At 33.0% G+C, this 23,027-nt stretch overlaps 4 protein-coding genes across 7 annotated transcripts; 1 reads left to right on the forward strand and 3 right to left on the reverse strand.

Annotated features, from left to right (window-relative positions):
- Positions 1–202: 202 nt before the first annotated feature.
- On the reverse strand, positions 203–1,070 carry LOC135129156 (anaphase-promoting complex subunit 15). The gene is made up of 3 exons (XM_064056260.1): positions 653–1,070; positions 540–599; positions 203–481 (listed from the first exon to the last, which is right to left on the reverse strand). The coding sequence occupies exons 1-3, from the start codon at positions 776–778 to the stop codon at positions 326–328; spliced, it is 342 nt and encodes a 113-aa protein (XP_063912330.1). The 5' UTR covers positions 779–1,070; the 3' UTR covers positions 203–325.
- A 621-nt stretch (positions 1,071–1,691) lies between these two features.
- Positions 1,692–3,594, reverse strand: LOC135129159 (U3 small nucleolar RNA-associated protein 15 homolog). Its single transcript, XM_064056265.1, has 3 exons — positions 3,319–3,594; positions 3,013–3,269; positions 1,692–2,963 (listed from the first exon to the last, which is right to left on the reverse strand). Exons 1-3 carry the CDS (start codon positions 3,406–3,408, stop codon positions 1,733–1,735), a joined length of 1,578 nt encoding a protein of 525 aa, XP_063912335.1. The 5' UTR covers positions 3,409–3,594; the 3' UTR covers positions 1,692–1,732.
- A 21-nt stretch (positions 3,595–3,615) lies between these two features.
- On the forward strand, positions 3,616–6,891 carry LOC135129160 (DDB1- and CUL4-associated factor 12 homolog). Its single transcript, XM_064056267.1, has 5 exons — positions 3,616–4,395; positions 4,450–4,848; positions 4,895–5,110; positions 6,464–6,652; positions 6,701–6,891. The coding sequence occupies exons 1-5, from the start codon at positions 3,988–3,990 to the stop codon at positions 6,854–6,856; spliced, it is 1,368 nt and encodes a 455-aa protein (XP_063912337.1). The 5' UTR covers positions 3,616–3,987; the 3' UTR covers positions 6,857–6,891.
- Positions 6,892–7,197: 306 nt separating this feature from the next.
- LOC135129157 (poly(A) RNA polymerase gld-2 homolog A-like) lies at positions 7,198–22,468 on the reverse strand. Of its 4 annotated transcripts, none has more exons than XM_064056264.1 (8): positions 21,988–22,468; positions 21,116–21,905; positions 20,573–20,998; positions 20,395–20,518; positions 20,080–20,344; positions 19,538–19,706; positions 10,173–10,445; positions 7,198–8,621 (listed from the first exon to the last, which is right to left on the reverse strand). In XM_064056264.1, exons 3-8 carry the CDS (start codon positions 20,940–20,942, stop codon positions 8,170–8,172), a joined length of 1,653 nt encoding a protein of 550 aa, XP_063912334.1. In that variant the 5' UTR covers positions 20,943–20,998; positions 21,116–21,905; positions 21,988–22,468; the 3' UTR covers positions 7,198–8,169. The 4 variants fall into 4 exon arrangements, with proteins under 4 accessions (XP_063912334.1, XP_063912333.1, XP_063912332.1 ...); XM_064056263.1 differs by having other exon boundaries at positions 20,567–20,998; positions 22,315–22,467; XM_064056262.1 differs by having other exon boundaries at positions 20,567–20,998; positions 21,156–21,905; positions 21,988–22,467.
- Between the last annotated feature and the right edge of the window lie 559 nt (positions 22,469–23,027).

Here is a 23,027-nt window from a genome sequence, read left to right on the forward strand (position 1 = left end):
TCTTTAATGTTGGATGTAGGCACCCAAATATACTGAAGTGTATTGTAACTGAAGGGTGCACACATTCGTTTTTGCAGTTTATTATTACATTTTTATTAGTGGTTTATCGCAAAATGTGGCACATTCATAGCTTTTTTAGTCACTACATAGACATCGTGCTACAGTTAAAAATACTGAATTATAAGACAAAGAGTTCTCAAGATGAAAATGGAACACATTTATTACAATCTCATATTTAAAAAAAAATAACACTTTCTGCACTATTTTTTCAGATTTAATATTAAAGTCAAATAAAATAAAAATATTACCAAATTTTAAATTTCAGTTAGAATACATCACTAACGTTGATCACATCTGGTGAATTTCGTTCCTGTGAAACATCCATTTCGATTTCATCTTCCTCTTCTTCATCATGGCTTTCTGATTCTTCATCATCATCATTATCGTCTTCATCCTCTTCATCATCTTCTTCATCTAAAGCCTGTTAAACATTGAGTAATTACAATTTTTTTTACAGAGTAATGTTTTAATGGACATACCTCACAAATTGTTTTACCAATGGGTGTAACATCACTGTCCCGTTGTGAAATGGATTGCAACTGCAACAAATATAAATTAAATTACAAATAACCGAAACTATGTTCATTACTACCCATGCTTGATGTTGTGCTTCTAGTTGGGACACTTCTTCTTCATCATCACAAGGTTGATCAACATCAAACCACGATGGATCTATGGATTTTGGTTTTAGTCTTGGGAACAGAGGTGGTACACTCATTTTTGTAGAAAATATATTTGTTCAGTGTAGCTAAAGCAATTGAGTAAATACAAGCATCAGGAAAACAAGTGGATAGTCTCCCCGTTCACATTTTTTTTAATTCGGCAAACGAAACAATTTAAACTTATTTTTTTGTAGTACTTTTCAATAGTAAATCCCAGTACTAAACCACAATTTAAATCAATTTTCGTAACACAGCAATCAGAAATTTAACCAACAGAGTCCAATTCAGTATCAAATTTATTATTATTTATACTAATTCATCAGTGTCAGTACTGTCAAGTGTCAAAGCATCAAAATGTCAAATCTTATTGTTCAATGAAACCATGAAAAATGAAATTTCCTAGACTTGATAAAAATTTGTTGTTTAAAATTATTTGCTTCTGTATAGAGTTATTTAAGTTATAATTTCTATTTATGGGACTTTGGAACTTTTCAACGTCTATGGCTCAAACCATGGTACATACAAGACTGCAAGAAGACACGGCCCAAACCCCCGAACACTGCCGCTGCCCAAACTGCATAAAAGAAGATCACCGAAGTTGAGTTGGCAGCATTTCTGATTTTAAATGAAATTATGGCATGTGAAAAGCGCATCTAATTATTATTATGTTATTATTAGTAAACTGATCAGCTAATTATTTGCAGTCTAACAGTGGTGATGCTTAATTTGTAAGGGAATGAGCAAACTATAGTACATATAATTGTTTAATGTCGGGTTTGTCCATACAATGGCTACTTGGTCAAGATCGATTATACAACAAGACCGAGTTCAATCTCTTATGAGTAACTTTTGCTACTATTCCAAATCTAATATACTTTGTGTTTCTTTTGCCTAAATCACCTTGCAGCACAAAATTAAAACTTCTCACTCACAGAGTTTTAAAACATTTTACAATGGAAGACAAATAGGTTTTGAATTAAAACTAACAAAAAAGTACTTTATTAATCTTATCAATTAATGTTAATAATTAGATCTTTCTGTGCATCAATACTTGGTATTAAATTATGGTGTACGGGTCGTAGATTTGCCCCAACTGCTGCAGTTTTTTGTTGTGCGGCACCTGCCAAGATCATACACATTGCACCTTGTAATTGACTTAGGTCATTGGCTATTGCCGTTTCCTCCTTGAGTAATTGTGTTAAGCTTAACAATAGCTTTGCAATCTCGGGATCCATTATTAGTGGACTATCTTCAAAAGTGTCAACAAATATGTTTGCAGCATCAATTAACACTTTAGCAAAACGAGGTTCTGTTATATTTCGAATGAAAAAACGTAAAATCTGGGCCACTGACTTTTGCTCCCGTCCCGTGAACGCCTTTTGCAAAGCTCTTCTCTTTATTAGTTCATGTATTAAACTCACTGTTACTTGCGGGGTTTTATTTGCGACATATGGTAATAAAACACTGTCTAAAGCTTTAGAAAATTCAAATTTTCTTAAGCATTTGTCATGTTTTGTTTCTTTTTCATGATTTAAACAAGGAGTGACGCTGTCAACAGTTGGTTGAAATGATTTCGAAGGATGCTTCCATGATATTGTCTTTTTGTCATCTTTTTTCACTTTTACTGTTTCTTCTCTCCGACTAACTGCTACCACACCATCGATAAGACCAACAGCAAGAATGTCATTATTTTGTGAAATATCCATGCTTAATATAGCATTCTGATAATTTAAGGAATGTAAAACTTTGAAGTTGCTAATATCATAGACTTTTACATGTCGATCTAAGCTCCCAGATAATAACCTTTTATTATCACAAGCTAATTTTAAGCTAGTGATGGTTTTATGATGTTGGGATATGCTTTTTAACAATCTGCCACCAGCGGTAACATCCCATACTTTAATTTCTGTTCCTCCAGCTGATAAAAACACATTGGCACTTGGCAAAAATAAGACACATTCCACAGGACTCCCATGATTTACACTTAACACTTTCTGATTTGTTCTTGTATCATACATGTTAACAAAATGATCATAGCTTCCAGACAATACCAAATCTGGAATAATACTGTTAGTGGCTCCAGCCCTAATATAATCACTATGGTCAGAATATGACAAAATGTTTTTTTCAGTTGGAATGTCCCATATTTTAAAGCTTTTGTCATCAGAAAAAGAAACAATCTGTGGTCTACTTTCAACAAAATAAGTCCTGTGAACAGGTGCACTGTGGCCCTTAAATAGCCTAAAAATTTTATATCAGAATAACAGTACACAAATTATAGATTCAATACCTTAAAAGGTTCTTAGTTGACACATCAAATAACTTAACATGTGTTTCTTCACTTCCAGCACATAATAATCGTCCATCTGATCGGAATACAGCACCATAAGCATTTTCTCTAAATCGTGATAAATTTTTTGCTACTAATTTTGTAATGGGATTATACACTTGCACACGAACGGAGCATGTTACTGCAAAGAAGTATGGTTCGACTGGGGAAAAGTTTATATAGTCAACGGTACCAAATTCCTTTACTAAAACTGGAGTCTAAAAAATAATAGGTGTATTTAATGAAAAAGTGGCCTAGAATACATACCCCCAGTTGTTTCCAGTATATAGAATCTGGAGTAATTACTGATGTAGTCTTTTCATATATCTTCGAATTTAATTTCTTAAACGAACCCATATTTGCATATTCTTATTTTGCACGTGGTAGAATATTTGGATATTTTCGTAAATTATTTTTTATTTGACATTTGTGTCACTGCTCATGCTCAGTTTTGTTTGGAGAGGGAGTATTGAGAGCGTTTCTATTGGTATTTCTTCCCCCCACCTTTTGTTTTATTTTTGATAGTTGACAAGCAACAGACATTTTAATTGCAATTATAGTTTTTGAATCACCATTGTATTTGTTTAAGTTTAATTTCATTTATTTAACATACAGACAGTAAAAAGTCGATGAAAAAGTGAACGTCAATTTGAATTTTGTCATATTTTTGATAGGTTAACTGTGGACAGGAAATAGTGACAGGTGACAGCATTTTGACAGTGACAGATATGCTTTTCTGACAGAATAATGGAACAGCACCCAGCACCACAGCAGTTTGTTTACTGTCAAATTGGTGGTCTGTGTTCATATTGTCGTGCTTATTTCTCGAAAAGATCAGAGTTTTTAATTTAAAAAGTTATTTTTGTTAATAAAACGTGTTATGTTTTATTCATAATAGGATAATTTGACTCTGTTAAAACACAAGTTACACTAACCATGTCTAAAACTAGGATGATTCCCATTTATGGGAAAACTCCAGCTTGTTCTATTACTTCACGATTGGAAGAACGTAGAAATAGGGCTAAAGCAACGAGACTAGAACAAAATCGTCGAACTGATAAACCAGAAGACTTTATTGCATATGAAGATAGTGACAGTGATGAAGAACCAGTGGCAATGCAAAAAGAGATATTAAATACCTCGTATAACTTTGTAGACTATGTTAAAAGTAGGGAAATGTGTAGTAAAAACACGACTTCTGTTGTAAGTGACTACGGTTCTCGACATATCCTCACCCATGAAATGTTTCGAGAAACACCTATCACGCTTGGCAATATGAATAAAGTGTTCTGTTCACAGTGGTTAAGTGATAGACAAGTTGTATTTGGTACAAAATGTAACAAGGTAAGAGGGTGTAAATGTTATCAGGTTATCACATATAAAAATAAACGATTTTAGCTAATGGTGTATAATGTAGTCACTCATAAATTAGATCAAATTCCTTCTTTAATGAGTCGAAGGGATAATCCAGGTACTATTGAACAAGCACACTGTGGTATTCATTCGGTACAAATAAATCCCTCTCGAACTCTTTTGGCGACTGGCGCTCGAAATACTTGTGATATAGCTGTCTATCGATTGCCAACTTTAGATCCTGTGTGTGTAGGAGAAAATGCTCATAAGGATTGGGTGTTTGATATGTGTTGGTTAGATGATGAATTTCTTGTTTCTGGATCTCGAGATACAAAAATGGCACTTTGGCGAATAACACCAGGCATGTTTGAAAACAAAACTGACGTCCCCATGTACCAACACATTAGTGCTATTTCTGTAAAAGATTGCCGCAATTCACAAAGGGTAAGTTTTTTTAACTTTTTATTGCTTATATAAATAATGTGTTTAGGTGAGGGCATTAACATTCAATAAGTCCTATGAAGAAATTGCTGCACTTAGTTTAAATGGTTATATACATATTTGGAATGCTGAAACATTTAAACAGAAACTATCAAGGAAGTTGCCATCCTCACAAGAAAATGTTTGTTTGGCAGTGCAAGAATCAGGATTGTATGCAATAGGATGCAGATCATATACACTCCTTTTAGATTGTCGAACTTTACAGGTAAATAAATCAATGATTTAGAACTTTGCATCAGATTGTCTAGAAAACTTGTAAGATTTTATTATAATGTAAAATAAGGATCAGAATTGTAGTATAGCGTCCATCATAAGACGAGATTAAACTTTTGTTTTCATAAATGTAGAATTGGAAAAAAAATTCAAACTATTGAATAAATCTCATATTTTCTGTAAAATCTAGCCTTGTTGAAACTTCAATTTTTAAATTTTCTTAAAATGATTTCATGCAATAAAGGGGAAATTGAGACAGCATTTTTGAGATTCATAATTGCAGTAAGATTTTTCAGAAATTACATTGTACGCAAATGGGTCAGGAGATACTTATATTTATCAATCTAATTTCGTATAAATAATTTTTAAAACATCAGCAAAAAGTCATGAAATTGTACTGAAGCGTACTAGAAAAATACTTGTTATTCTTGGGTCTTCTTATTCTTCGCGTTCGCGAATTGATGAATTTTATAACAAAAAAATAGTTGCAAATAAAAAAGATAAGCAGTAATGAAATTAATAAATAGGAAGATTAGTGGCGGTTATTTAAGAATAAGTATACTATAAACTCATATTAGGAATTTGTCAAAATGCCGTCATGTCAACGTTGGAATTTAAGTTGTAAAGTTAATTTTTCAAAAATGACAAAAAATGAAAATTGATTTGACGGTTACTTTCAAGTCATACTTTGAGTTTTGAACACCGCTTTCATAACATTGAGATAAGAAGTCAAATCCACCATTGAGTTTGAAAATAGTCCATGTACTTTATATTTATGTTCACATGTATATTTAAAGAACGCAGGGAGACTTTGAACATTTCTTGAAGTACGACATAATGCATAATTTACTAATGAAGTGCTCAAATGCATTAAATAGTTCTTATTTGAAAATGTATTACTTAAGAAAATTATTCCAAAAGTTGTATTTAATTGTTCAACGAATGATGTCTACTTTAAAACATCGTGGATTCCCGTTATAGATATAAAGACATAATAAAGTTTTAAACACATTCATCAAAATTATTATTTTAGTAAATATTCCAATATTTCTCGTAACTATTGTTGAGGTAAAAGGGACCAATTAATTAATAATTTAATTCACCATTTAATCGTGAATAGTAAGTAATTTCTTCCACAGTTTGTACTTCATGTAGATCAGGCGTCAGTCTAATAAAAGCTTGTAAAAGAATGAAACATGTTAGAAAATCCTGTAGCAAAAGAACGTTTATGATATTGCAAAAAAGGTAGGGCATATAATAGATGGATTTGCTTAATATTTTAAAAATCCTATCCACTTACTGTAATCCTGAGGAAAAAAATTTTACCAACAGTGTTATATTCTAGGCTGTCAAAAAGGTGTCATCCCGTTATTCTGGCTGTGGAATCCGATCGGCTAGTTTCCAAGGAGACGTTTTGACTGTTGGTACAGGCTTGGGCATGTTAATGTTTTATGATTTAAAGGCTGGAAAATATTTGGATTCCAGTATTAATTCCTCGAGGACGGTCGTACTTAAATCTAGTAAAGGTTATGTGGTAAGTTAAATGTATCTGATACAACATCTTTTAAAAATGTTGAATTAGTTTCCAGATGATGAATATGTAGATAACATACAAAATGTAAAATATGTCCCAGCCATTTATACTCACTGTTATGACACGAGTGGCACTAGATTGTTTACAGCTGGAGGTCCTCTGCCTGCTACTTTAACAGGAAATTACGCAGGTCTATGGCAATAGCTTTAAGGGCTACAATAAAATGGAGACAATTTAAATTTGACATAAAAGTACTTTTATTGTATGTATAGTTTAGAAACAACACAAGTGTTGCTCGAAATAATTGTGCAATACATTCCTTCATTTATTTATCTTAATTTAATGTATAAAAGAGAAAAACTAGTCTATGTTACAAACTGTACATACAATATAAGCAGAATTGATTTGTATTTGTGATATTAATTTTAATTAATAAAAAGGTGGCAGATTTTTGGCTTATTTCAATAATTTCAGATAAATCTTTCAGTGAACAACTTCTTACTATGAAAAGAACTGTATTGACTTACTCATACAACCAAACATTAGCAAAAGGGTTTATAGAAATTTGTGAAACCCTCTGCTTTACATTTTGGAACATTTAAAGTATTTATATCTTATCAAAGATCTTCGTAATTAACAAAGTTTTTACAATTTTTGGACATATAAGGGTAAACTACAATGCTACATAAACAGTTTTTAAGTTATTGTTTACAATTATTGTATCCGATGTTAATATTGTCTAATTACAAGTATTGTTTTTAGAATAAATATTAATTTTAGTATTTGGCACATTGTGACTAATAATTTATTACATTACCGCTGAGATCAGATATTAAATCACAACATTGTTAAGTAATTGAAATTGGTAAAAAAAATCGGCTTAAGAAAAATATGACATAGGTATATGTAGGTAGCACATCATATTTAGTCTTAATACAAAAGTAACAAATACAGTAAAATCAAACAATTTCGTATTTCATCGTTGCATTTTGTTTCGATTTTGTTTTTTTTAAGTTTTTTTTTCTTTTTTTCACAAGGCTAAGTCCTCAGACCCGTATTTGATATGTATGTTTTACCAAATTACGAGCACGATTTATTTAACCTCTCGTAACATTAAGCGTAAACATAGTGGTAGTGATTTTTTGAACAATTATATAAATAAATACAAAGAAAAATAAACAAAACGTTTTATGATCGAAGGAATCTTTTTTTTTTTTAAACTATAACGAGTTTTTACAAATGTTTCATTATAGCATAAATTTTCAACTTGAGTCATAAAACGAAACAGGTAAGCAAACTAATCACAAAAAAATAGGCAAAGAACAAACATCCCCAAATTAATCTTGTATATGAAAAACTTAAGGCAACTTCCCTAGAATAAAATGAAAGATGTAATACATTGTATTGGATCACAAACAAATAAGAAATCCTATTCGTTTGTTCAACAATATGGAATGTACAAGGCCACTATTGCCACAAGATCTCGACAAGAAAGCTGCTTCACTTTAATTTTAAGATCATCTTTGATCGTTCAAATGTATGGGAAGTATCTGATTTAATACCTTATTGCACGCAAGTTCTTTGTAAGACGCTATAATGACTTGCTTGATATGTTTAAAAATTTCTACATCAAACACAGATCTTGCAGTGTTTGATAAATCAAATGGTTCTTCAATGCATAAAAACTTCCACTGGTGAGGATCGTTTTTGGGGCTTTTTGCCTGTTTACATAAATCAACTGGTAAACGTGAACCGGTTCGTACTGAAATGGCATAATGTTGATAGTTAAAATATGAATAATAATGAAAAAAGCCGATTAATAAATCACCGAGACATCTCGTGTTTTCAGATTCATAATCTTTTAATCCTTCGATTTCTCCTTGGACGTCCATGGTACGGTTTTCCTGTGAGTTGAATTCTTCAGGATAAAGGTTGTGTAGGCAGGGCAGTACTGGAGGGAAGACGCCACCTAATTAATAGTAATAATGGTACTTATCATGATATTACATTAGACGGTTAGATCATGATTTTAAAAGTTAATAGAATTTAGTCAAGTCCAAGACTAAAAAAATGTCAATGAAGTCAATTTATTATGGCTCTTGACGTACATTTCTCGGAATATGCTAGAGAAAAGGTATCGTGGTGCTCGCTACCACTAAATCGTTTTTCAGAGAATTGCAAAATTTTGTCATTGAAGTATTTTTTAGGGTAACTCACTTATGAAACGTTAAAAGTAGGACGCATTATGTTAAACCACATTTAAAAGAGCATATCGTACTGCACATTTCAAGTGAAATTACTTTTCAAAATCAGTTTCTAGATGACAAAATAAAAAAAAAAAAAAGGTTATCGTTTTACCATTTTCACGAAAATCTTAAAATACACTTTTCTAAAGTTCAAAGTAATCGGTTCCGTAGTTACGAATATATGTATTTTTTTTTTATTTTCAAGAGAAAGAATAGATGAAATTAGGTACCTCACCTACATTTTCAAGTGTAAACTAAAAATAAAATTGGAAGCCCCTATCATAATACCTCTTATAGCAGTGGTTTTACAAGTAATCTAGTTTTTAATGTAGATCAAAAATAAGGCAAACTCAAAATTACTTATAGTGACAAATGTAACCGACGCCACTAACGATCAAGTTTCAAGCCAGTTTGTGCAGTCGGTGATGACTCACCTATGCTATTTTCAGATTGTGCGGGGTCTAATAACGGCATTGTACTCTCAAAATTTCGGGAAAATGGGGTGAGCTGTTCTTGATTTGATAAAAAAAAATTTGATTCATTCGTTAATTTTTTTCGCTCTGTCTACGTAATTCTAAAAATATGAATTCATTGAGCAGCAAAATTTTGATATAACGTCATCAATTTTTGAGGGAGATGTACAGATAAATTTGATTAACGATTTATCATGTTAGCGGTAACCTTAAAACAACGTTTGCAAGATTTGAAAGCATTTGGTTATGCAGTTTTCAATTAAACTGTAAAATGTTATACAATTTTGACTTTTTTTTTAATTTAGATATATAGAGTAAAAGAAAAGAGAAAAATCAACGCGGATTCATAAATCACAAACAGAGAAGTATAAAATTAATACCATTTACTATGGAAAATTTTGAGATGACGCCATCAAATTGTTGATGGGGATGACAGACAAATTCTGGTTAGCGGTTTACCGTCTATACGATATTCCTAAAATACATAACAATCACTCCAGCAGTTTAAGAGTTTTTTCGTCTAATAAAATCTGCAACAGATGACAGACAACAAGCAGACAGACGGAAACAGGAGATCTATTTTTTCATATTCTAGGAGTCTTGAAACGTTAAGAAAACATGAAAGCAACCGTTCGCCGGATGGACCCCATTACAATACTAGCTTACGCTGTTTTTATTCCACTCATACTCGATGCCAAGCTTGATACAAATGGCTCTAAAGATGTGGTAGAGATTTGAAATATTGACGCATTTACATTACACACAAAATATGGTTTTATAACATGGGACAAAAAAGCTTACATTGTAGGAAATGGATCACCATTAAAGTCCAAGAGTAGCTAGAAATTGTCATGTTCTTGGCGTCATTTATGTTATTAGCTTGTGCCCAAATTTTCACTATAACTACTAAAGGTCGAACTCGCCAATCCAATTGGGCGTACGAATACAACAGGCGCGTATTCTGAATGCCGACAATGTTATTACAGTTCAAATCTACTTTGAAGCCAGTGTCTTTGTTTTTAAATTTTAAAATTGGTACCTTCGCCATTACCAGTTCTGCTTCACTTGCCAGACCTACAATAAAGGCTGTGTTAGAATTATTATAGTATACAATTGCTGCTAATAACTAAAGTAACATTACAAGTATAAGTTTGTACATATTAATATAAGACGTAGGTATGTGTTATCGACGACGTTTCTAAATAGTTGTGGACATAAGAACATATTTGATGTGCTTCGAGCCGTTAATAAATGACTTCCTACCGCCGATGATTCGAATTAATTAATCACTGAAGATACAAAAAAAAACACAAAAAATTTTATTAACATTTGCAACAAAGCGACAACAATCATTTAGGTTTAGTTTTATCAATGATATTCTAAATTTATTAGGAGAGTTTATTAGTCTTTTGTTCTTGTTTTGTTAATTGTTCATGCTCATTTATTATAATTAAAGTTGTAGAAGAAGTAGAATTACTGATAAGAGTGATAAGAACTGAATATTGCTACATTTATAAGAATAGAATTTTTTAGATGTTGAGCTCCAACATACATTGAAGTTCAAGAACAGCCATCCAACAAAATGAGCTGGTCCTAAGTTAAGTGTGACTTAATAGCCTGGTACAGAATGGCTAAAGTTGAAACTTTTCTTCGGAAAATTTAAAACTGAATAGTAAAAGGCCGTTTTACACATCACAGAATTACTCCGAAAATTACTACATACTAAAATTTGTTAGAAAGTTTGGAAGAAAAATATTCTACATTTTGATGATAAAGTGCGCAATAAATTGCGCAGACTTTTAAAACGTAAACAAATGGTCACGTTTTGAACTATCTAGTTGGCGGTATGTAGATGTCAAACGACGTCCGTCTCGCATCTATCAACCGGGTGAGCGCTTCTCGTCAACACACATCCAATAAGCAATCAATAAGCAAAGGATCAAGAGAACACACAACGAAATTCGAGCCTAAATGGGATGGTCCGTACGGCATCCTCGCCGCCAAAGGGCTCTGTAGCTACGAGTCGGTGTTAACCAGACTGATCAACCTCTCGGAATCTACCATGTTTCGATTCTCCGCCGAGCCCTTCGCCAATTCAACTTCCTCTTGGCAAGTGAGGCCGCCTCTTAAAAAAAAAATCTCCGGACCCAGGGAGTCAGAACCTTCGCCGAGACGCCCACCGATTCCAAAAAGGGAGAATTGTAACAGCCCTTATTTCGTTTGTGATATGTCCACCGGACCATCTACCATCACTATTCCCCAGACCCACAGTACCGCCAACGACCCACCATGGGCAGTGCTACATTGGTACGCGCCGTACCAACCCCTATATAAAGGCACATACCACCCGAAAAAAGCCAGAACCGAACTGCAGTAACACAGCACCTGTGTGACCACTCAGAAGTCAGGACCCAGCTGAAGAGGACAAAGTTCTGGTGCCTGAGCAGAAGATGGAGGAGGGGTTTTAGTGTGGTAAGCAATTTATTGCACTCCCACAGTACCCGTACATAAAACTAACACGGTGCGGTGGTCTACCCAAGGCATCCCCCTCCCCCACAAAAAAAAAAACGCTAGAGTAATTCAGTCTTTCTGACAACAACGGATGCTGTTCCTGGAAATCATTTTTAGAAATAAAAAAAAAGTTGAAGAGTCAAAATTTGCCACTAATAAATATTATAATATGTATTAATAATGGCAGCATATAGTATATTCGGATAATAGTTTATAATTCAAGGTATTATTGCATGCGTACTTATATGTATAATAATATACTATTATCGTACAGTAGTAGGTTTTGGGAGAGATTATACAACTGTTTTGCGAGAAAAAAATTCAATATTATTAGAAGTAATTTCACCACGAAAGGGTACAGGGGCGGGGCTTAAGTTGCGCGACTTGTAGTCGGGCTAGCAGTGGCGTAACATCGATGTATTGAGAAGGGAGGCTCGGCTGCCGCTGAGTTATATTTCTTTCAAAAACAATTAAGAATAGAGCAATTTCTACAAAAGAATACAGACAACCATTTAATAAAAATAAATTTATTTGTTTGGTAAAAAATAGGCTTACGTAACAATAAATTATTATAATGTATCATAAAAAATTTGGTATTTTTAATTCCTATTAAACGAGTTTATAATGTGAAGGATTATAGCATGAGTAAAAAATTTCACGAACCCCGCATTACGCTATTTTATAGTCGACTAAATCAATAGTTAAATCTTTAGATAAAGGCGGGGATAAAACCCTGAGAATTAACAACCCATGATTATAGTTACATGGTTTTTAATGTTCTGGCACAATTTGTCAATACTATATATAAAGTCGGATTACAATAAAGCTTAACGTTTTCTGTCTAACCTCGAAATAATAATCACAGTTCATATTTTAGCATAATTGTCGTTTATATAGCTTTGACTGTACACTGGACCGTAATTTATCAGTTGTTATTGCTCACTAAAAGTTACCTTCTTACTTCTTTTGCTTAGTTTTTTATTCAACTAATACATCATAATACAGCATTAACAAACCTTTAAATTCATTTTATATAATGTCAACGCTAATAAAATAGAAAATTGATATTTTTATTAACACCAATAATATTTTGATATTTCAAATTCGAAATATTCATCGCTGCTGCCACTGCTCTCACGATATTTGTAAGGTCAAATCAAAACAATGTTCTGCGCACTCCCACCAGCTGTACCCTTTCGTGATGAAACCTGCTCTAACAAGTGATGTAATTTAATGTAACTATGGATCACGGTACTAGAATACCAATACATCTTAAAACAATACGATTTTTTAGGTTAAATGAGTTGTCAATTTGGATTCCTCTTATTTTTACTTTTACATAAAAGCAGCTACTGCAAGATAAAACGTTGTACATCATACGTGAGCCAAATACCATTATAAACTCGTGAGCGCAGTATCATTTATCAGACTACTCGACCATAATAATGAATTTATTGTTGTTTGCAACTAATAACAGGAATTTTTATTGCAAAATTCAAGTTTTCTTATACAACAACTCAAGTGCACTAAGAATGGCCGTCACTTTTGTCATCAACTTCCAACTTGAGAACCGTATGGTTAGACCATTGGCGTAAATGTCAAATAGGGCGACTGTAGAGAGTACATACGCCTCTTATCACACCACCAAAATGATAAAGCACACAGGTTTGAGGTTATCGACGCTTGAACGAAGCTTAAACCCTCATTGTAAAACCGGGCCTAGGTGACGATTAAATTCACTGATTATCATCCGCTACTGATTCAAGACGATCCACGCGTCCCCACCTATAATCGTGACGTGCCCCACAGAAATCCGCTCTCTAATGATTAGTACTACTGCATATGTGCAGATTTAATTAATTACTAATAAACTAATTTTTTCACGTTCGTTAAAAAAAGTAGGTATAACATTTTTTATTAATTTTTGTTTATAGAGAATACGTTTGTTTCATCGCACTTGAAACCCGAAAAAAGTGGCATGGGGTTTAATTTTTTCACACATTTAAATGAAAAAATGTGTCGTAGTGTGTCATTTTTTAATGGAAGACATTTAAACGCAAAACATAGAAGCCTGCCGTTGCTATGACGATTCATCAACACATTTGTCACAAATTAAAATCCATCCAAAAATTTTGTAATTTAATCCTTATTTAAGTGCTTTGTATTAGTTTAGTTGTTTTTTTTTGTGGTAATTTAGTGCTCGCACAATGGAATCGGACAGCGATGAAGATTTCTGGTGCACCCCTGAAGAAATTGTTTAGACGGCAAGTACGGCTACATTTAATCTCTGTTCCAAAAAAAAAAGTTTTTGAAGTAGGTGGTTATTGAGTTTTGTTACGAACGTGAAAAAATTTTTGTATACAACTCGTGAGTAAAGTGACTCTTTCCTTCGGCTCGTGCGGCAAATTTTCCATCTCGTGAAAAAATGATACACTTTACTTATTAGCTGCATAAATAACTAATATTAACCTGAACTAATAATTATACTTTACAATATTGGATTTAATGTAAAATAAAGTATACTGTTGGATTTGATTCACACTAATGAACAGGTTTCAATAAGTGTATTGAAAAGAGGCAAATGCAAAATTTGTTATTTTTTAGTGGGAGAAATTGAAAAAGATGGTCGATATAACTTCCCTCACCCCTAAAGTACAATCGAACAAATACAGCTTAGAAGAAATATCAAATTTAATTTTGAGAATTTAGGTTTTTTGATGATCGACCCCATGTGAGCTAAAATTAATATATGTGTGGATTGTGAAAGTACCGGTAAAGAAGTATTGCATGCATGTTTTTAGTGAGTTTTTCCATATTATAATTTTTTGATGACGTCATCCACATTTTCGCTATTTGAACAGGCACTTTGCAATACTATTAATAACAGTACTATATCCTAAAATAAAAAAAAGGATCGACAATAAAACAAGTTCATTCATTAATTTTTTTGAATCACCTTGTACAAGCAATTCAAAAAAATATGAATGCATTGATAAACCTCGAGTAAAAGCTCTTAATATTGCGCATATTTTAGAATTATTCAGTAAAATTTTGATTAATGATTTATTATGCTTACGATAATCGTAAAACTGTTTGCAAGATTTCGGAGTATTCGGCTTTACAGTTTCAAAAGTAAATTGCAAAATGTTATTATTACAGTTTTGATTTTTTTTCCAAAAATCTGCATATCTAGGGAAATAAATAACTCAAGACGGAGTCATCAATCACACATGCAGGAGTATGTCATCAAAATTGTAAGATGACGTCATCAGTTTTTAGGGGGGTTGTAAACGGATAATTTTGATCAACGATTTACCATGTTTCCGATAACATTAAAACGTTTGCAAGGTTTCAGAGCATTCGGTTTTGTAATTCCAAAGTTAAATTGTAAAATGTTGTTATAAAATTTAGATTTTATTTACGAAAATTTGGATGCCTAAGGTAAACGTTCAACGCGGATTCATAAAATACAAATGGAGGGGTATGTTATTTCATAAAATTTAATATTAAAAAAGTTGGAGATGACGTCATATCATTGTTGGTGGGAATGATAAGACAAATATTTGGTTAGCGTTTTTTTACCACCTACTCGATATTCCTAATATATACATATAACAATCGGCCCGATTGATAGAAGGTTGTTTGTGTAATAAAAGACATGCGGACAGACGGAAACGAGAGACCTTTGTTTTAGTATTGTAAGGGTCATAAAACGTGGAGAAAATACAAAAGCGGCGAGTCGGGAACTAACAAAAATACTTTTTTTTGGTTTTTATATCCTAATGTGTGACTCGGGAAGTAGCTGTTAATTATTTTTTAATTACCTCATACTTTACCATTTTTATTTTCCGAGTGTAAGCTAAGGAAGTACAATAGTCGAGTCCATTGGAAGAATTGCCACTTTTATGTTTTCTCGACGTTTCATCACCCCTACAGTACGAAAAAAGTAGTCTCCCGTTTCTGTCTGTTTGTCTGTCTGTCTATCTGATTATCGTCTCTATTCATTTTTATTAGACACACAATCTCCGAAACTACTGAACCGATTGTTGTCAAATTTTGTATGTATATTAGAAATATCATGAAGATAGTAAACTCGGGTGCAATGTTGTAAACGGCGTTTGGATTCAGAGAGGTCGGTGCCGCAAATTTCACCGTATTGTGCCTCCGTTCTTGTTCTACTCTCCTCGAATACTTCATATTTACCCATTTGTCATCTTAATACTACCCTGAAAAATTTCGCAAAACCAAGCTTCAAAAATTATTAATTTAACTAGTGATCGTTATTTTATTAAATAACCATTCACTATTGACACATGGGGTATAAATTAGCAAAAAAAAAGAAGCCAATTAAACGCAGAATTAAATTAAATTTAATAAAATAACAGAAACAGAGCGACACTTTGAGAGACGTCTGTAAGAGTTAACGGAATTATTTTCGCGTGAAAACGTTTATTAATTGCCAAACTTATAATCAAATGATGAAAATCACTGTTTACAACAACAGCCTCCTTTATTGTTTTTTTTTTTTTTTTAAGAAAATATCGTACTTGGTCTGTTTCTGTTATTTTGTTGAATTAAATTTAATTCTGCGTTTAATTGTTTTCTTTTTTTTGCTAATTTGTACATCATGTGTCAATAGTGAATGATTCTTTAATAAAATAACGATCACTAGTTAAATTAATAATTTTTAAAGTGGTTTTGCGAAATTTTTCAGGGTGGCCGGTTTTTTGCCGGTCAGTGTATATAACAAAAAAAAAGTGTACACACTACAGAATGACTCATTCTTATTTTAAGATTTTGCAGATAATATACATATTCGTAAAACGTTTTAAAAAAGCTGTTGCATTTATGGTTTTCTGGAATCCTCCCTATTTACGCACCTGTTTTCCCAGTATTAAAGCAAGTAAGAACTGTACAGTGCAGCAAATTACAGGGTTGAATACCCACATTTCGCGTGATGACTGATCACTGATTAGTAGACAGCGGATTTCTGTCGGGCTACGTCACGATAATAGGTGGGGACGCGCTGGATCGCCGGGACTCAGTAGCGGGTGATCGATAATCACTAAATTTAATCGTCACTTATTCCATAAATACAATTAACGATTTATTAATCAAACGGTTAAGTAAATGAGAACGGAAATTAACAGCAGAGTGTAAAGAAGCAGCGTTATTCTAATCTCAAATAAAGTGTAGCCCGTAACTGCAATGAATTCCCATCCCGTACGAGCCGTACCGAGTTTGGCCTTGCCTAGCCCGACAGAAATCCGCTCTCTACTGATTAGTGATCACCACTGACCGGCGTAAAATATAGCTTGAGCAACGTTATACAGTCGCCCAAGTAAATGCGTCGCAGTGTATTCGCGTAATGTCGACCAGTATTGAAGCGATCAGCCATTAACATAATGATACGCCACGATGCAGTGGCTCTGTTTAAATTTACACAAATAATAATTACCCCAAAAATCGAATGTTGAGAACACAAGAAATCGACTCTGTCAAGAAAACAAGGTGATCCGCTGCTTTCGAGGCATACCATCTGATAAACCCAAACAAAGCCTTATAGCTAAACAAGTAGACATCGAAACCTGAATGGAAATAGCTGAAGCTACGCCGTCAACCGCCAAGCAGAGCCAACGGTTTTGCAGCGTGCCGAGCCGTCATTGAAAAGGTATATAGGTCGCCGGTCAGTGGTGATCACCGACTCTCACGTTTGAATGGCGTAACAATTTATTTTTACAATATTGATCTTTGCAATGCACTTAATGAACACTACCTGTCCGTAAATGTCAAATTGAAAGTTTTTGTTTTAGTTGATAAAATTACAGTAATTTTCACCACAATTAACATATATTTTATAATTCTGTAATCACTCTTTCATGCATTTTAAATTAAAGCTACTAAGACAAACAAGTACACAAGAAAGATTCAAATATTCCAAGAAAACTTCATAGATATATTGAGATGTAAGAATTTTTTATTTGAAGTATTAAGTATAAGTAATTTTAAATTTTGAAAGTTTTCTAGTTTTCTATCGCACACTACACGTGCAAAAAAAATTCCATACCAATTTTGTCAAATATAATTAACACAAGAATCTGTCTTCACAAAACAATGATGTGTAGATATGTGAAAGCGAATTAAATATTTAATCCTCGATTAATTTGACAGATGATTAAAATGTAGAATATGAGCCCGTGATTGGTTTACGAGGACTGTATGATAACTACCCGTGTTTGAGGACTGTGGGTACCACTGACCCAAAATTTGTATGCCATGGTCTAATGCCATCTTTCAAACGAGGCTTGTCAAAATTTCAGTCAAATTTGTCAAGTAGTTTTGTTACAGCACTTATTGAAACTTGACAATTTTGTTTTTTTTGCAAAAATGGAAAAAGAGCAGTATAGATCTGTGATTCGATTTCTTTTTTTGGATGGGAAAACGTGTGAAGAAATCAAAATCAAGTTGCAGGTAGTTTATAAGGACAAAGCACCTTCGATGACTACCATCAGATACTGGTTCAACGAATTCAAACGTGGCAGAACATCGGTTTTGGATGAAGAGCGCCCAGGTCGTCCGATTAAAGTAACTACTGAGGAAATGGTCAACAAAATCCACGATATTGTCTTAGCAGACCATCGGGTGAAGATCAGAAAGATTGCTGAGATTGCAAACATCTCAACCGAACGTGTGCACAACATTCTTCGAGAAAAACTGGGCATGAGAAAGCTATCGGCACGATGGGTGCCCCGTTTGCTCACAGTGGAGCAAAAACGGAATTGCGTTACAACTTCGGAACATTGCTTGAATATGTTTAAGCACAATTCGAAGGAGTTTCGAAGGCGTTACGTGAGTGTTGATGAAACGTGGATACACCACTAACTCCAGAGACCAAAGAACAGTCAAAACAAGGGACTCTTCCCGGCGAACGTGCTCCAAAGAAAGCGAAAACGGTTTCTTCGGTCGGAAAAGTTATGGATACTGTTTTTTGGGATTCGCATGGCATCATTTTCATAGACTATTTGTAAAATGGCAAAACAATCACGGGGCAGTATTATGCTAGCCTATTGAGCCGATTAGATGCTGAATTAAAAATAAAACGGCCCCATTTGTCGAAAAAAAAGTCGTGTTTCACCATGATAACGCACCGGCTCACACGTCTGCAATTGCCATGGCAAAACTGGTTGAATTACGCTATGAATTACTGCTGCAACCTCTCTATTCGCCAGATTTAGCACCCTATGACTTTTATCTATCTCCAAATCTAAAAAAATGGCTTGAAGGAAGGCGGTTTACTTCAAACGGCGAAGTAATCAATGAAACAGGCTTATTTTGCAGAGTTTGATAAATCATATTTTTTGAATGGGTTAAAAAAGTTAGAATATCGCTGGTCGAGGTGTATAGAGTTGAAAGGAGACTATGTTGAGAAATAAATATACAGAATTTAAAAAAAATGCTTTCTCTTTCTTAAAACGGGTACTTATCAAACAGTCCTCGTAAACATACACGTTGCATAGCAACGGACCTCATTTAAAAGTTAATCGCGATTAACTTTTAATTAGCTTTCCATATTAATAAAGTAAACCAATAAATGAAAATTTAAGTTTAGTGTAAAGCACGAAGTTTTGTATATAAAGAATAAATGTCTGACATACCACTCTTAAGAAGTCCTTGTTGAAGGTAGTTTAAATGATGTAGTGAATCTATTCGTGGTTCATGACTGTAGGGTTTTATTAAAAAGCATATATCAATATCACTTCCCTCTAGAGCAAAACCTGACATTGTCGATCCTACTAAGTACAGTCCACAGTTGTTGAGACACACCTAGAAATGGGACTGGATTTAAATGTATTGTCTGTGTCTTGATATTTGAATCTTGTAACAATTAACAGTTTTTTTTTTGTTTAATGTTCTCGTATTTCTCAACCTTTTCTCTATTGCTGAAAAAATATTTTTTTGTGAATTTACATGTTCTACATATGTTGAATTTAATGTGGCAATAAGCTGTTTTCTCTTTTTTTTTGCTTCATATAGCAGGCCAACCAATATAACCTATCAATTTTTTTTAACTGAAGTTGAAAAATAAACATACTTTATATTAATGAAATATTTACTGTTGCATTAATGTTTTTTTGTAAAATGGTCAAATCTTCTTTATTGGCTGGTGAGGTGATTGAGAAACACTGATATACACTACCTTAAAAAATAAAAAAACTTCTTTCCAGAAATTCAATTTGTTGATATATGTTTCTGCTCTTTGAATTTTGTTAATAAAAACATCCCATACTGCTTGATTAAGTGAATCCCATGGACCACCATTAAATAAAATTTGGGGAAGAGAATTAATTTTCATTTTATGAGCCCTTGATTTGAATCTTCTCATTAATCCATTAGCTTTTCTTTCAATTTCTTCTGAATTTTTAAGAAATTTTGTTCGTTGTCCCCCACGAAAATAGTACTTGCTGAAGCATTGTAATGTTTTTTACAGTCAAACCTATCATGACAATAATACCTGCTTTTCTGATAATAGTTGTTAGGTTGATACAAATTAGGCTGAAATACACAAGACCTCAAATAAGATTCACTTTGATCTTTTGCAGTATTTTTCTCTGTCATGGAACACTGAAACTTTGTTTCTGTAACAGTGGATTGGTAAATCCCATTTAATTTTAATGTCATCTTACCTTTACTTTCAGAAGTTTCCCTAGATGAATAAGAAATGCTGCTTTCATCACTATCATAACCATGAGGACAAATTCTCATACATGTAGTTGTTGTTTCGCAGCTGGTTATTGACGTGTTATTATTGCTGCATGTAATGACTGTTTGTGGAGCAAGTGCTGGTAAATTAAGTGAAATGTTCATTTCGACTCCTGATGAATCATTTACATAACCATAGACATCTGGACTCTCTCGAAACAAAGGACATTCCTGGGTTTCCTCAAAGTTGACAAAATTGTGTAAACTGAATTCTTTTTTTGGTAAACCATCATATCCTAGAGCTTCGTTGATGAGATTAATACTATTTTGGGGAGATACTGTATGAACTCCAGATGCCATTATACAGTGTTCTCAAATATTATTAAACTGTCCACTTACAACAATTGCAGCACATTCTATAAAATATACCATAATTCAAAATGGTTTTTACAAAGTTTTTTCAATGGCAAAAAAATGAAAATGGGGGTTAAAAACTTACTGATCTGGGAAACAACTACGAACAAGCCACTCACCTCTAGGGATTAAATTTTATTAACAATAACAAATTATTACCTTTGAAAACAATAACATAACAAATCAACACATCTTTTACAATTTATTTTCGACGATTGCCGCCAAACAACGCCTGCGCATTCATTTCTGGTTAATGTCAAATTTTCAGTAACTAAATACCAACTATCAGAGGTGCAAATCCCAATAATTTTAAAACTGTTTTTCTTTACCGTAGACAAAAATACTGTATTTATTACATTAGGAATAATTTACAAAATTATATATAATTCTGAAGTAACGATTTAATCAACTGCATTTTCTCTTTATGTCTTCTCTCCCTGCTTTCTTCTTTTTGTTTAAAGATCTCCCACATTACATCTGGCAGCTCCTTCTTCTTATTTTCTTCAACTACAGTAACTTTTTTTGATATATTAGGACCATTCGTATTTAATTGGGGACCCACAGAATTAATATATTGTTTTCCTTTATTAGATTTTTCTTTTTTTCTCCATTTTCTTAATATGGTTTTATATCTATTTTCACACTGAAATCCTGATTTATCAGCTTTTAGATCCCTTTGTATCTCATATGCAATGTGATTCCACAATTCTTTTTTTGTACGAAACTTTTTGTTATGTCCTGTATGGAGGATATATTTGTTATACTTTTTTAGTAGATACTTTGTTTCTTTATCACTCCATTCTGTAATCACAGTACTACTAATGTTAGAACGCCTTTCACTTTTTTCAGCACTTGTAATCATGTCAGACTGAGAAACTTTGTCAACACTGGGAGCTTCTTCTTTGCCACCTTAAAATAAATCATTACAGTTACAATTATATACATCTTTTTAAATATCATTTCTAATTTTTGTTGTTTTATTTGTATGTACCATTTGATAAATTGTTCAGTGTTAAGGAATTTAATTTAGCTTTTTCTTCCGAAGGGTCATCAACAGGTTCATCGTCACAGATTATCTCTATTAAGCTCATTTTTGAAAATTTTCTCTTTACGTTCCTCTTCTTCCTGACATGGAGTTGACAATTCCAGAATATGTCGACACGATTTGTGTTAATTACTTTTAGGCTAATATTATTTAACAAATAACTATTTGACGATTAAATTTTTTTTTTAAATGTTCTAACAACTTAATAATGTATACAAATTATTATGGCTTAATGTAGAAGTTAACAATGTGGGAAATAATTAACGAACATACATGGAACGGCTTGAAAAAGAGAACTGGAATCATGTGGAGTCATAACAGATGTTCAGAACTGAAAGCGCTGGAACATCCGCATCTGCCATAACCACACATGTCAGGGCACAGCACAGCTGTTAATGGCGCTAAATTCAAATTTTTCGAGGGTAATAAAATTTTTATTTCTTTCTCAGTTTACACAATAACATGCTTTTCGTAATATGGATATAATTTAAAATTTCCAAGTTTTTTACCATCTACATAATTGTAAGCATTGCAACAGTCAGTACATAAAAATACTTTATGCTGAGGTAATCTATTGCTACCAACACAAATCCACTTTGCAAAAGATACTGAGCACATGAAACACATTTTGTTGGCACTACGATTCAACTTTAATACATGAGGATAACATTCAGAGTGTAAACAATCACTAGAATCTAAAAGTCTTGCATCAGCAAAAACAAATAGATGTTCACAGTCACCTTGGTGCATGTATACATATGGGTACCCAAGTCTTGGTGTGAGATTGCTTATTGATACCTATTTTGTATTAGTGGTTTAGTTTAATGATGAGATATTGTGAAGACTTACCTCTTCCATACTTTTAGCTTGAAGATTTTTAATTTTCTTTTCCTTTGTTGCCCACTCCATAATGGGAAATGAATAATCAATTGCATTTGGATCTCGAAAATCATTGTAAAACACGTCATCAATAAATATAAATCCAG

Source organism: Zophobas morio, unplaced genomic scaffold (genome assembly GCF_036711695.1).
Source record: "Zophobas morio isolate AGI-343-1 ecotype UQ-CSIRO unplaced genomic scaffold, CSIRO_AGI_Zmor_V1 ptg000014l, whole genome shotgun sequence".
NCBI classification, from domain to species: Eukaryota; Metazoa; Arthropoda; class Insecta; order Coleoptera; family Tenebrionidae; genus Zophobas; species Zophobas morio.

Coding starts and splice junctions, on each gene's coding strand:
- LOC135129157 (XM_064056263.1), bottom strand. CDS start 20,942: ATGGCATCTGGAGTTCATACAGTATCTCCCCAAAATAGTATTAATCTC. Junction 20,519..20,566: donor GGAAACTTCTGAAAGTAAAG/GTAAGATGACAT, acceptor CCACTGTTACAG/AAACAAAGTTTCAGTGTTCC. Junction 8,622..10,172: donor GGTGATCCATTTCCTACAAT/GTAAGCTTTTTT, acceptor ACTATTAATTAG/GTGGCGTCTTCCCTCCAGTA.
- LOC135129159 (XM_064056265.1), bottom strand. CDS start 3,408: ATGGGTTCGTTTAAGAAATTAAATTCGAAGATATATGAAAAGACTACA. Junction 3,270..3,318: donor TATACTGGAAACAACTGGGG/GTATGTATTCTA, acceptor ATTATTTTTTAG/ACTCCAGTTTTAGTAAAGGA. Junction 2,964..3,012: donor TCAACTAAGAACCTTTTAAG/GTATTGAATCTA, acceptor TAAAATTTTTAG/GCTATTTAAGGGCCACAGTG.
- LOC135129160 (XM_064056267.1), top strand. CDS start 3,988: ATGTCTAAAACTAGGATGATTCCCATTTATGGGAAAACTCCAGCTTGT. Junction 4,849..4,894: donor ATTGCCGCAATTCACAAAGG/GTAAGTTTTTTT, acceptor TAATGTGTTTAG/GTGAGGGCATTAACATTCAA. Junction 6,653..6,700: donor AATCTAGTAAAGGTTATGTG/GTAAGTTAAATG, acceptor ATGTTGAATTAG/TTTCCAGATGATGAATATGT.
- LOC135129156 (XM_064056260.1), bottom strand. CDS start 778: ATGAGTGTACCACCTCTGTTCCCAAGACTAAAACCAAAATCCATAGAT. Junction 600..652: donor AAGCACAACATCAAGCATGG/GTAGTAATGAAC, acceptor TATTTGTTGCAG/TTGCAATCCATTTCACAACG. Junction 482..539: donor TTGGTAAAACAATTTGTGAG/GTATGTCCATTA, acceptor AATGTTTAACAG/GCTTTAGATGAAGAAGATGA.